Genomic DNA, 15,125 nt, shown 5'->3' on the forward strand with positions numbered 1-15,125 from the left:
TCTGAATCGATTTAGGTCCCACTTGTGTAATTTTTTTATTTTTATTAAGAATAACCTCCCTTTTTTATATAATTATACTTATTAGCGAATGGTGAAGTAAAGAATAATAAATTTCTATCTAAAGCCTTTTATCTACACATGTTTATAGCTACTCCTCCAGAGGAAATGGAGTTATCCTGTGGAGTAATAACTGTTGACGATTCTGACTATTACACACCTGATGATCCGCCAGCGACTGTCCTCAGCCCACTCCATTCTGCTGACAAAGTAAGCATCAATGCCAATATTCCTATCTCAATCTACTTTCCTTTCACCACACTAAAGTAAAACTTCTAGTTTATAGTTAGAGAGATGAGAGAATATTGCTTTACACATCTTAGTAATTTTTAAAGACTCTCTCATTATTTTGAGAAAAGTTCTATATCTGTGATTTCGTATGTGTTTCGTGACGACATTACATTTCTTTTCAATAAAAATAACAGTTTTAATACTGAATTCAAAACGAATGGAGTAGACTGTTTTTCTAGTGTTAAGTACCCTAATAGCACATTGTTTTGTGGTTTCTATTTTATTTTTATTTGGATGCTAATGAAACTTAATAAATAGTAATAATAATGTTATTAGCATTATAATAATGTTGTATCTTTAGTGTGGTGTCAGGCTACTTATGTTTTTTTTTTTTTAAGTTTTACTTGGTTATTTTATATGGGTATAATATTTAAAATATATAGTTTCATTTCCAGTTATTTAAAAAGATTGTAGTGTTATGATTACTTACTTATAAAACTCTTCTATTGAGCACATTGTGAAACTGCACTGATTTCTGTTGCTTTCTGTGGTCGTGGTAATTGTTTTGTTTTTTTATTTGTTTATTTAAAAGAAAAAAAAAGTTATTCATAGCCAAAAAAATAAAAGGGAGAGAAGTTACCTGTTATTTTATATTCACTTCTGATTATCAATAAGTGTTTTATTTCTAATGAAATGATGATATAATCAACTAATTAAATAAATAAAACTTAAACAGGAGAAGATACTTTTTGGTATGAGTAGTACTCGATGCATATCATCTAAAGTATAAATAAATAAGTTCATCTGTATAAATTAACAGAGAATATAAAAAAGGGAACCCCCAAGGTTGTACCTCAAAAATTAATTGCATTAAATTCTCCCGAGTATTTCCAGAAATTTTTCATTTTTACTTGTTTATAACAATTCAGTTACATTAAAGTTTTGGATATTTTGGGGGAAAAAAGTTTTAAAAATCATATTTCTACAATAGATTGAAATATGAAGGTGAGATTGGTAGACCTGCAGCAAAGATCTAGAAGAGGACCTCACGAAAATTGGAGTGACTAAGTGGAGAAGAAAGCCTCTGGATAAAGAGGAGTGGGGACGAATTGTTTGGAAGGCCAAAGTCAATCATGGACTACGAAACCACATAAGAAGAAACACTTTATGAGTAGGATATATAAAATTATGCATTTAAAAGAGTTTGAGGATGTGCTTATCATGTTGTAAGTGAATTTATAGTTAAATAAAAAAATTCCACGTTTAAGAAGAAGAGCCAAGATTTACTTTTTTTTTTTTTTTTTTTTTTATTACATTCTTTAACTAAAGGAAACATTAATGAAAGTATCGTAAATTAGTAATTGATATGTTTTTATAAAACTTCTCTCCCTTAATTATTTAGATTGATAAAAATATTTCACTATTATTGTATTTATTAATTTGTTTTTGTTATTTTATTGTTTTTTTTTAATTATAGAATTAATAATTGCACTTGTCATTACAACTGTCCATGTTTCTGCCTTTCTCTAATTACACATTTCTTATTTACATCAGTTTTCCCACAGGGCGAGCGAGAATATACAGCATTGATGTTCTGAGTGTGTTGAATGTAAGTCTTAAACTATTGTTCGTATGGGAATGGGTGCCTGGTGTGAATTTGTAATTGCTTGCGTTTTATGACTTTTGGTGGTGGCTTCTTTCTTCCATTCAATGTCTTTTCTTAATCATTTTTGTATCTTTGCTTTTTCATTCCCCGTCCTTGCTTAGTGGGATCGTGTTCTTCCGAATGAGCTTTCTGAAAATGCTTTTTGTTTATTGCATTACCAATCAAAAATAACATTATAGTAACAGGTGTAATTTTGTAGCAGAAAAATTTCAGGTTTTGATTATATTTGTAATTTACAACAAAACAGATCTGTTATATACATTAACATAACTTTCCTTTCCACTTTGGCTGAAAAGTCCAATCAATTTTTTTTTTTTAGTAAATTTATATTTTTTCTCATCAAAAATCTTAATAAGCTTTAAAATAGTGATCTAGGATGTTCCAGAAGATGTATAGTTTCCCTCTTATTCTAAAAGCTAATAAAAAGTGAAAGGATTTCCATAGAAACCAGGGCAGAATACTTTTAACATGTGTACCAAGTAGTATGGAATATATTCTATCATAAATAGAATGTCTCGTATCTTTGCTAATAATGGCCAAATTTCAGTAATTTTTGTTTTGTATGGAATTTAGTTACCTTTTAAAAAAGAATTTACATGATTTACTGTAAAATGTATATTTTTTTAGTTATGATAAAAAGAAGTTTTCTTTTCTTCATAGTTTTTTTGCTGCTTTTTCTTGGAGATTTCTAAAATAAAGTTATATGGCTTTAAGATAAAGATTGGTAAATTCCATGAAAATCGCTGCTGCAGTTTTGGTGCTACTATCAATAAAAAAAGTATGTTTTTTAGTTACCATGCAGCTTCTTTAGTGTGATATTTCTGATTACATTGTTCATTATCATTTATTTATTTATTTATTTATTTATTATCTTTAATTTAGTAAGTTTATTATTACTGATTTTTTTTTCATTAAAAAAATTGAAAAAAATAAGGCGACAAATAAACTTTATATAGTTTATTTATTATAACAAAATTACAAAAAAAAAAAGTTATTATATATTTACTAAATTGAAGAGAAAAAAAAAACTATAAATAAAAATTGAAGATTGCTGATTGACCGTGTGTATCAATGAATGGATTTTGGTCTGGGTGCGGTCAAATTAAACTCAAATAATAATATTCTGTACTACTTTTATTTGAGCCAACGTTTCGCCCCACGTTGTAGGGCTTCATCAGGGCTGTTTTGACGAAGCCCTGCAACACGGGGCAAAACGTTGGCTCAAATAAAAATAGTACAAAATATTACTATTTGAGTTTAATTTGACCACACCTGGACCAAATTCCATTTATAAATAAAATGGTCGAAATGCCACTTCATGGAAGATGAAGTAAATGGCTTGATAAGTACAAAAATTTAATTATCAAAACATCCTTTAAAATATAAATCTGATATAGAATTCAAACCATCAAGGTAAAAGGGATAAATGAAATATGTATTGTTGAATATAGAAAGAAAAGAAATTATTTTTAAACTAAACAGCTTATAAATTTTTTTTTTGTTTTTGTTTGGATTCAATTTAGTTTTGAATCAAACCCTGAAATTTTTCTCTTACTTTAAAATTACTTATTTTTTAGGTATAATTATAAAAAATTATAACACTAGATAAGGCCATATCCAAATCTACAGCAATCCTCAATACAAGATCTCAGTTTTACTTCTCTCTTTCTCTCTCTTTTTTTTCTTTTTGTTGTATCTGAGAACTACATTATATTTGAATGTAGGGTTCATTTTACTTCTTCAATACTTCTTCAAAAATGCTTTGATGTTTTCATTAGCTGTAAAATACAATGAAAAATTCTAATTAGTAGCTTACCCATTCATAAATAATTATAAAGGTTTTATTTACAGATTTGCAATTCTTTATTATTATGTACATAATTCCGGATAATAGATCCTTAGAGACAAACAATTTTTGGAATAATCTATAACTTAACATAATGACATCATCTCCGTTTCATTTTAGACAATTGCTGTTCATTGAATATACAGAGTGTACTTGATAAAAAACAGAGACTGGCCTAATTCTGTAGCTCAATTGTCATAAAAAAAAATTTTCCATTAACCATCATCTGATTTTCAATTGTTTTAAAAATTAAAATTTAATGTTTGGTTTTTTTTAATTCTCGACTTAACGCCCTTCTATCTGTCCCAAATATTATTTTTTGCAAATTATGATTACACCTCTAAATATTAAAAAAAAAATAATTGGATGAAGTTACTTAAAATAAATGAGCCCTCCTAGGTCACACCCAACCCCTATAAATTGAGTACTCTGAATTGAGTAAAAACCTGGCAGTTGAGCATGATCATGAACTAATCACCTCCTTCCACAACCATTGTTCCTTACAAAGTACTGAACCCTGACCCGATCCTTATGGGCTGTATTAATTTTTTTTTGTTAGTAAAATGTTTGAAACTTACTTGTTATTCTTTCAATTTTACTTTATATCTACTTGACTTTTCTTCTTTGATATTAATTAAATTTACTTTTATTCCTGTGAAATGATTAAAATATTTATGTGCCACATGCATGAATGGTAAATTCCTTTTACCAGTACTATCCACTTCAACATGTAAACTATCTACTACAGTTTGTGCAGATGCACACTACTAATGGTTCAGGAAACAAATAAAACAAAAATCTTTATAGGAACCAAACTTGAATCAACAAAGATACACAATTGCCTACCTTTGTCTATGCTCTGTAAATCCAGCTAGAAACAATCCATGAAATTAATTATTCTCACAATTATTCATGCTTCAATACATCGTTAATTTCAGTATAAATTGAATTTACATAAATCAATCCATAGCATCATAAAACCGTTAGAAATCAATTGATGGTTAATAGGGTCTTTTTTGTTACTATTGAGGTGTGGATTAGCCTGCTGAAGGTTAATCTGAAACAATGTTGTAGCTTAAGAAATCTGGAGGTCCTTAGAAATAGGAGTAACAATGATACAGCACTAAAAAATAATTTTTTTTTTTCAATTCAGAGGACCTTAAAATTTGTATATTGACTTTATTCCTTTATAGTTACCATACTATACCAGTTATAGTGATTTAATATTTTGGTTTACTCCTTAATTGAGTTTGCGGTCATTTGGTCTATGTAGTTCTCAGTTAGTAATTATTGAGTTTATTATTTCAATTTCTTTATTTTTATCCATATTATGAAAACTTCATAAGACATATATTAACTATTGTTATGCTTAGTTTAGTTGAATAAGAATTCTGAACCATTAAGGAAGTATTTTCAAAAATATATATTGTTTAAATAAAATGAAGTTATTTGTCTGGCAACCTTTTTCTGTGTAGTACTAATTTTTTTTCTGGAGTGGAATGATTAACTCTATGGAGGATAAAATTAATAAATGCATTATGTATACATGTTGGAATTTACTTAAATGTTCTGCTTGTAATTAATGTTTTCTTTTAAATGTAATATTTCGGTGTTGTTAACTATATTTGTTGTTGCATGGATTAATTTGTGCATTACCTTAAACTGTGTGTTTCTGTTTTGTTTGTTAACCCTTCAATATTACTTTTAAGATGTTTTACTACATTTGTGTTAAATACGAAAGTATATTCCCTGAAAAAAGTTTTGTCTTTAATAGATGTCTGTTCACAGTAAAAGATGTTTGACACTTATACACAATTAACAAAGCCATATTTATGAATAATTCAAAAAGTACAATGTCCAGGTGGAGTATTTTAAAACAGCAGATGGTCTGCCTAGAGTTACTGTCTAATTATAATGTGAGTTAAACAGTTATTAATTATGCCTTATATTCACTTTGAAAATGTTTTTCTTTCGAACTAAAGAACTCTTTCTAACTTATCTGAGATTGTTTCTGTCATTTATGCACGTGTTTATTATTTAAACTAAAATAAAACAATCACTATTTATGAATTAAATTTTTTTTATTTTTTTTTTTTTATGTAATTTGCTCTAATATTTGAATGCACCCTATTATTATTAAAGTCTGATTATTAGTGATATCATGATATTACATTCATTGTATTTCATAGTATAGCGTCGATTAACTACAACCATCAGATTAACAATCAGTGGCAATTGTATTTGATTACGTTTTTCTCGATTTTTTTAAAAATAAAATTGTTTGATATATTTTTTTTAAAAAAGATGTTTTATTATAAAACAAAATATTAAGTCCTGTAACATTTGTGTTTTAACAAACAAAATGATTCGATTATTGAAATTTTCTCTAATCAAACTTTTTTTACAAACCTGCAACACACCATACCTCAAATTCATTTATTGACATTAGTTCTACACTGCTTTCGAGATATTACAATGATAAATTAATCAATGTAATAAGGTGGGATCTTTCTGATGTCTCAATCTAAAACATTAACTTTTTCAAATGTGTCGACTAATGTTTTTATTTATGAAGCATATAAAATGAAATCTTAGCCTCTAATTACTAATAAAAATTTCTCTATACGTTTAAAATTCTACCTAAAAATTTTACTATTGACTTCTTTGATTTTTCTATGCCTAGGAACTGCTGTTCTATTTTTATTACAAAATATTTCAAAGTCGCCCACTATTTGCTTCCAATGTAAGATATGAACTAAATTATTCAAGGTTTCAATTCTCATGTCAAGGTAATCATATAATAGGTATTAGAAACAAAATATCGCCCTTATACAGTGAGTTTTACTAGGTCGTTACAGAATTATTTATGCTTAAATTTATTTATATTAAAATTTCCATTTTATCTCTATTTGTCTCTGATGTAAAATCCCATATGTCGCTGATTACTTCAACTAATCCTTTATTTAATTATTTATACCAACTGTCTCAGCCTTTTATTCCATTTTATAAATTTTGGAGGAAAAAATTATGATTCATGGTCTTCTCAAGCACTTCTGTAAAAAAAATTAAGTGGGAAGGCAGCAAACGAGGAACTTTGTGCTGGAAAGTGAAAATGTGCATCATTACAAAGTAGTATCTTGGTTCATGTGATGTACTTCTGGAAGAAACAACCTTCAATAATAGGTTACGTAAGGATTTGCTAACCAGAGATAGGGGATTCTGAATTACTCTACTTTATCTGTCAGGATCTGTTTGCAACCACTTGAGAATTATTTTCCAAAATAAGGGTTTCAAATGCTACAGTAAGCGGCTATTTAAAAAAGCTTAAAGTCCAAAATGTACTACCTAAGATGATGCTCATGACCATCAGTACCTTGTCCCTCCCTCATTACAACTCTGTCTGACTATGGTCTTTTCCGGTCAATAGTGTTTTTTGTAAAAGGCTGGTAATTTTAAAAAGAACTATATTAAATCAGGATGTGAGGAAGTTTTTCCATCAAAAACTAATGACTGGTATTACCAACAATTTCAACTTCTGACAAGGAGACGGGTTAAAGTAATTATTGACCTGTATTTTGAAAAATAGTTTTAATTTTTATATTTTATACTGAAGTATAAATAAAACTTATTTTATGCTCAAAGACTTTGTAATGACCCAGTTATTATTTATACAAACTAGCACTAATAAAAAACTATCAATTGGGTGTCCCTGGTATAACTTAAAACAATATATTTTTTTTAATAAGTCATTTTGAGATAATCGACGCTCTACTATTTGGCTAAATTTTTGTATTTAATTGGGCCTGAAGCCAAGGGGCACAACTTACAATTTTAAGAATAAAACTATTTGCTGTTTCCCTGCGCCTGAACCAAAGTTGTGTGTTGATTGTCACAAACTTTTGAAATTATCATTATTTATTCTTAATTTCACAATTTTGTCTGTAAGAAGGTTCTAGCACAGATTGACAACAGAAAAAATTGTTACTTGTACCCCTTGGCTTCTCACCAGTGGGTGCATTTATAATCGAAAAGTTATGATTATTAAGAATGTTTTTTTATTATTTCTTATGGAATTCTTGTGTGACTGTTTTATATTAATAGGTTAAAAATATGTAGTATGATTGTTACCATCACCTTAATTGTTAATTAAGCATTTTGTTCATTATAAATTGATACCATTGTTCTATTTACTCAAATATACTTTTTTACTCCTGATTAGCGATTTAAATGGGCTATTCTTAAAAATTTCTTATTAAATTTATTGGAAACCTGAGGGATATAATATATATACACATATATACAATCATTTTGTGTGCAAATACACCTAAACAAATATACATTAGTACTATTATGTAGTTTACTATGGCAGTATTAGTAATTATTGCTTGAAATTAAGTTACTTCATTAATTCTAAAGTAAGTAAAAAGAAACTTGTACTTAATTAGATATTACAAAATAAAATTATAACTTAAATTTATAGTTGTTATATTAATCTATAAAAGTTATATTATTTTGCTATGGTTTCTCTACTAATTGTTAGAATTTAGGATGATAAGCCATTAATAACTCCCTTGTCTCAACAGCCCCTTTGGGCAGATAAATTTTTGGGAGGTTGAGAGGGGAAAAGGGATTTTTTATTTTACTGTACTTTTTTTAATTATTTTATTTTGATACCTCTAAACCATCTTTTGCTGCGCATATTTGCTGTCTTTTATTTATGAATTCATATATTTCAGTCATTTGAAAAAAAAACTACTCAATTGCCACAATGGTTTTGAGTGGGTAAGAATATTTTTCTCCCCTAGCTTCTGAACATATTGATAAAATTGACAAAAGATAAAATTTTATAATAAATCTGATTGGCAATTGATTGTGATATTGAAATTTTTTTAAAAGTGATTTTGTGTATCCTAATTCATTTTCATTATTGGTTTTTGAAAACAGAGTAATTTTTATTCTTTTATTTTTATTTTCTTTGTGGAGAATGTTTTTTTTTTTGTTGAAAGAAATATGTTTATTTATAAAAAAATGAATCTATTGAAATGAGGTATGGATGGTTGACCGTAAATTACTGATTGGAGAAGACCGTCAGGGGGTGTGGTCAACAAAGAAACAACATGAATAAACGTAAATAAATATTTTTTTGTTTATTTATGTTGTTTCTTTGCTGGTCACACCCCTCTCCCCCCAACCATCTTCTCCAATCTGAATCTATTTAAACAATTAAAAACACATAGACAATGTAAAAATATCTGTCTGTTGAAGCTTGTGTGTAATTTTAACTAAGACACCTAAATAACAATACTTAAAAAAATTATGTTATATGCTATAAAAACAATACTTTTGATAAGTCAATAATTTGAAACAACAATACAGTAATTATATTTAAAGAAACCATACAATCATATCAGACTTGTAACATCTGTGGTGTGAGATTAATCCCTCACAACTGAGCTCTTTCCAGTGTAGCCCGTTGTACATTGTTGCTAAGAGCTCTCTAATTAGCGTCTTTTCATAGAAGGTACTTATTCCGGCGAGCAGGTCCACTACCAAAAAAATTTATTCTAATTTCACTATATTTATGACAGGTTCCCAAGAAGTGGAAGGTATCTTCCTTTTCTTCAGAGTTACAAACTGGGCATTATCGATACTATCATACATTCACGGTTTTACACTTAAATTGAGGAATGCTGGTCTAGACTGGAAAATTGTCCGCATTGATACTAAATCCAAATTATCATTTAAATATGGACTTTCTGTTTCTAATGCACATAATTAATAATATTTACTTATTATAATAGTACTAGAGATATAAAAATAATAATTTTTGTTATAAAGACTTATTATTTTTGTTTTATATTAACAACAAATGTTTTTTTAATATTTTTATTCTTTACCTTATTAAATCATTTATTATATCATTATAATTTTTAAAAGCTTTTCTTGTGTTTTTGTTTATTATTTTAGGCTTTAAAATAGTAATATAAAAAGAATGATTTCATACCAAATTTTAAAACATTTTGATGCATTTTTAAAATTTTTTTGTATACAATTACTTTCTAAAAATATTTATCGTCCTTTTTTTCAGTTTTTAATTTATTTATTTTTTTACTTATATTGAAACTTATATTTATCGATCAGATTTGATATGTTACTATTATTTTATATATTCATTAATATTGTGCTTCTAATACCTTCCTTTGAGTGAATTAGATGACTATTCCTATTAAGCTATGTTGCCTGATGATCACTGTTGGGTAGTGTGCTCTACAACTGAATGTTTTTTTTTTTTAATATGGTCAGTTTAACTATTTAGAAGGAAGGTCATTTTGTTTAGGCAAAGGGTGTGTATTGGGAACAAAAGCCTTTGTTAACACTATTTTTAGCAAATAGAATTGCATAACTGGAGCTAATTTTTAGTCAGATCAAAAACTACTTTTGTCAACCTTGTGAATCTTACGGGCTATTGTTTTGATAATTAGAGTAATTGTTATTTTTCTTGTTGGGGAAGAAATAATTAGGTGAAGTTAAAATGTGTTGTGGCTCATTCCGTAGAGTTATTTCTGTATTTTTAAAAGCTTATCTTAGTTACAACAACCTAAAATATCAACAGTTTATTGTTTGAACCCTTTCTTTATATAACCAAGTATATTTAAGACATTACTTAATCTGATTCTTTGTTATCAATTAGTTTTTCTTTATAAAAAAAATCCTTATTTTTTTTTAATATTTGAAAATAAGTTGAATGTTAATAATTGGAAAGATTTAAAAAATATAAATGAAATTGAATTTGTTTTTTTGTACTGTTTTCAAGGAAATGTTGCAAAAATAAAACTTTATATTTTTAAGATTCTTAATAATAACTATAATTGGACAATGAAGCTCAAAAGTGATTATTTACGCAACTGAAAAAAATTATATAATGTTAATACAAGTTCAAAAAAATTAACAAACTTAAATTTCGGGAAATTATTAATGGATATATGATTAAGATTTTTCATCATTAAAATGGCTGTATCATCATTAAGATTGAAAATAAAATATGTGTAATTATGAATTAAAAATAAACCTTTTTAAATTTAGAGGAACATTTAATAGATTATGTCGATTAAACTTTTCAATCTTAAGAAAAATCTTGACGTTTAATGTTTTAAATCAAAAATAGAATACTAATCTTAAAATCTGAATGAAATGATTATGTTGTTATTAAAAAAATAATACATAAAATGACAATTTTACTCTATTTTGTTAATTAGTAGTTTTAGGAACATCTGTTTTAATAACTTATTTCAATTTTTTATATGTAGAAAAAATCCTGAACTGTAATATTAAAATTTCCATTTACTTTATTTTGTTTGGTAACTAATAAATCATCTGTGAAGATGTTGCTTGATTATATTTTCCTAAATATATTACACTTAGTAATTAAAAATATGCTTAGTGTATTGATTATCCTGGTGATATAGAATTCTGGTCCAAGTTTCATTCACAGTAACACAGAGGATTTTTTCTAAAAGGGATTTTTAGGGCTAGAAAGTGGTCTTCTCAGCCTTGTGAGGACAACTAGAAGCTGTTGAAATAAAGAAGTATCATTCCATATCAGAAGATGGTAAAAAAAAAATTATCATTTGTTTTAAGTTGAGGTGTTCCGAATAATATTAAGTAGGAATGTCAACATTTGGGCAGCACTTCTCAATAAATAATATATTTATCTGTCTATCACAACTATCCTTAGGAACAAAATAAGTTGAAATGGCTAGAATTAGAAGCATAAATGACTATTGGCATGTTTAAAATTTATGGAGATAAATGATTCAATGCATGACTGGAAACTGTTATATTAATATTACTACTATTCTTTAATGGTTGCGGGGATTTTTGGAGAATTATAAAATAAATGGTGTATCATTCTGTACTAAAATGAATAAAATTTATTTTTAATATATTTTTATGGTTATCTGTTAATGCCAAGAAAGAGAGGGTCTGAGTTGCGGTCAGAATTAACTTATAAATAGTAGTAACTATTTTATGTTCCAACCCTAGTACCAAGTCCTCATAACTACATTTATTCTTAAGTAATGTTTTCAGGACCAGACTTAACCTATTAGGTCCAGTTAGTTTCAGATAGGGATGCATGCTTGTTGTAAACGATGGATTAAATTTTTTTTTTTCGATTTGTAAGGAATATGTCTGGAAACACTGGAGAAGGTTACTCATATATGATTTACTAAAGTGTGATTTTATATTAACATTGCGAGCCAATTTTTGAATGTATTAAAGTTATTTAAATTGATTAAATTCAGTGTTTTATTTAAAGGAATCCTACAATGCCAAAAAAAGTGTTTGTTTTTATGAAAAAGAAAATGCTTTTGATGAATTAAGAAAAGTCATAAGTGATATTATTATGCAATAAAATTAAAATTATCTTCTTAAATATTATTTTCTTTGGAAAAATGCTCAACATATCATCCCTCCTCCCTTTGAATGCTATAAAGAGCGGGCGACAAAATTCTATGGCTTAGTAGCACCTAAACTTTACATCCTGCATTGAATGTTTTGGGTGAATCTTGAAGTTTGATATTATTTGGTAGTAGTTTTAAGAATCAAAAAAGTTCTTTGAAAACTCACTAATCAAAGCACCATTGTGGTTTTTAAAACTACCAATAGGTAATAAATGCATTAAACTTCAATATAAACTCAAAACTTAACTTTAAAAAATAAAAAATGTTACGAGGTTTTGGAATTAAGGTCACTATATCTTATTTCTGACTACTATGTGGACCTTCTAGAAATTAATTTTTTTTTTTATAAAACTTAATATTGCTTACAACCTATGCCAAGCAAGTCTTAATAAACCTTACTTGATTTGCATCACACATTAACCATCATTAGGAATGTAATTAAAAATTATAGAGATTTTTATGAATTTTTCATAATCTAATGTTGGTTGATGGCAGGTAGAGGGAAAATGGTGTGCTGGGTCCATTCCAGGAACCCCTTTGAGTACCGCTAGCCATCGCTCTAGTGCTGACAGTTACTCCTCTTCAGGTTCAGCGAGGCTTTTACTTGGCAGAACCAACAAGACCTAGCAGTTTATTTAAGTTTTTGTGTTATGGTAATGCTGAGGGTTTTTTTAAAAACTATTTGTAATTTATTATTTTTATTTTCAGCTATTTTCCCTTAAAATAATTATCATATGATAAATTAGGAATGATTTTATAGAAATTTATTTCATGATATCATATTGTTATTTTTAATAAATTTTAGATATTTGTTGTTGTTTTTTTCACTCTGCAAAAATGAACACTGTGGTTATCGATTACTTACAAAATTAATTAACAAATACAATGGAATTTTTTTATTTGAAATAAATGTTTTATTATAAAATGAAACTTTCTATTTCAAAACTTTCATTCTTCAAATTTAAACATAAAAATTGATTATAATAACTATTGTTTTCAAATTATGTTGGAATATGTTTTAATTAAACAAATAAAAATACTGTGTTAACATTTATTTCAGTAAATCAAAAAAGAATGAAAACATAAGCTAATATTACTCAATGTAGTACATTTAACACTTCCCTTAAAAGCCGTGTTTTTTTTTCTTTGGGTCGTAATGTTAGCTTTATTATAGAAAGAAGAACTTTAGAAGAAAGAATTAAAACTAGAATTTTAAAATTTCATAATCATTATTTTAATGAAACTAATTAAATTTAACATTTACCTTATGTGAAGTATTGTTTCAGTTCCTGCTAATGAGGATTATTAGTAATTCAAGTAGTGATTACATACTCTATTTCTTGTACATGGTTCCTGTATTTATCGGCATAATAATCAGATCCTCATAATTTACTTTTTTTTCTTTTACCTAAAGTTGAATTCCACTTAAATAAAAAAAAAAATTATAGAGAAATAATTAAAAGTATTGATAAATTGTATTACCTATATACATTTATTTTAATATATATTTGTGGCTTTTGATGAATATGATTTGGTAAATTATCTCCTCATTCGTACAATTATATGTGATCTTGTGTAATGAAAAATTTATAGCTTATCTTTGTTTGTTCTTTGAATCTATCAAAACAATATGACTGTTCTGCTTTATCTGGCCACTTAATGAAATAATCAATTTGATATGAGACCTAATTGCATTTTTGTTTTCAATCATTGTTTAATATTTTACAATTTAAAAAAAAAATAGTTATCATATTATTTCTTAATCATCTTTTTAAATAAAAATTATTTTCTAAAAGTATTCTGGAAATAGGTAAATTAAAAAAAATATTTCTTTATTATCATAAGTATGAGAAATATATATTACATTTTATCATATAGAGAATTGTTTTGAGGTATACTTTCTTTTAGCCATTATGAAATTTAGACGACCAAAATGTAAAATAATCATAATTTATTAGTTTATCATTGTTTCTGATTGAATTATTAAAGATAAAAATTATTATTTGAAACATCTTATTCTTAACTATAGTATTTAAATTGTGAAAGAATTATTTAGGTAATGAAATTAAAACAGTTTAAATGTGATATATACAATTTTTTTCTTTAACTTTATTTTGTTGTAGAAAAATAATGTAGCAATTTTAATAGAAATTATAACCATAGGGCACATAGAGGAAAATTAATTATTAAAACAATAAAAACTAGTTTATATATAGGGAGATGGTCAGGGTTGCGGTCAAACTAGTTCAAAACTAGTTTAATTTTTTCTACATTCATTCTTTGATCAACAGTTAATGAAACAAATAAGATGTTAAATTTTTATATACAAAATTTAATTATAGTATATTTATATGCTAATTATTGCTTTTATAAGTTTACAAAATTTATCTTTATTATTATCATTCAGTATTTTAAAATTAGATTTTCTATTCCTCTTAAAAATCTTATGCTTCTATTCTCATAGTTTTATTAATTAAGGAATGTTTATTAATATTAAGAGTGGAATACAAGCTTTAAATAGCAAGTATTGGTATTACATGAATTAATTTATAATTTTTTTACTGGTGATTTTTATTGCTGCCAGAGGGGGTTCTGGATTCCTATTATTAAACTGTAACTTATTATTATATGATATTTATTTAATACTATTTTGAAGTAAGTTTATCTGAAGTGTTCTCTTTGTGGATTGAGGTATAATTATTTATTAGTGATATTTCTTTTATATTACACCAAACAATTTTATTTCTCACAATTTTGGAAAATACATCTGCATGGATAGAAAAAAAAATTGAATAATATTAATTTTATTCTATTAATATGTTTTTAATGTTTAATTTTATTGTATTAACTTGTTTTAATTCCT

At 26.5% G+C, this 15,125-nt stretch overlaps 1 protein-coding gene and 1 long non-coding RNA gene across 11 annotated transcripts in view; one reads left to right on the forward strand and one right to left on the reverse strand.

Moving 5' to 3' along the window:
• Positions 1 to 13,210, forward strand: part of Mrgn1 (Mahogunin ring finger 1) — a 34,491-nt gene extending 21,281 nt beyond the window's left edge. For 2 of the 9 annotated variants that reach the window (XM_067050955.1, XM_014421298.2), the window contains 2 exons: positions 149 to 267; positions 12,758 to 13,210. In XM_067050955.1, coding sequence (XP_066907056.1) covers positions 149 to 267; positions 12,758 to 12,889 — 251 coding nt within the window. In that variant the 3' untranslated portion in view covers positions 12,890 to 13,210. Of the gene's footprint in view, positions 1 to 148; positions 268 to 1,842; positions 1,960 to 5,661; positions 5,717 to 12,757 lie in introns of those variants that run through there. The other 7 variants (XM_014421299.3, XM_014421303.3, XM_014421300.3 and 4 more) reach the window with 7 other exon arrangements.
• On the reverse strand, positions 124 to 13,933 carry LOC106681138 (uncharacterized). Of its 2 annotated transcripts, XR_001343195.3 has the most exons (5): positions 13,745 to 13,933; positions 13,527 to 13,670; positions 4,647 to 4,857; positions 779 to 3,732; positions 124 to 256 (listed from the first exon to the last, which is right to left on the reverse strand). It is a non-coding gene; the product is annotated as an uncharacterized lncRNA (long non-coding RNA). The 2 variants fall into 2 exon arrangements; XR_002945600.2 differs by lacking the exon at positions 4,647 to 4,857.
• Between the last annotated feature and the right edge of the window lie 1,192 nt (positions 13,934 to 15,125).

Source organism: Halyomorpha halys, unplaced genomic scaffold, assembly GCF_000696795.3.
Source record: "Halyomorpha halys isolate HHAL.00 unplaced genomic scaffold, Hhal_1.1 Scaffold312.1, whole genome shotgun sequence".
Classification (NCBI taxonomy): domain Eukaryota; kingdom Metazoa; phylum Arthropoda; class Insecta; order Hemiptera; family Pentatomidae; genus Halyomorpha; species Halyomorpha halys.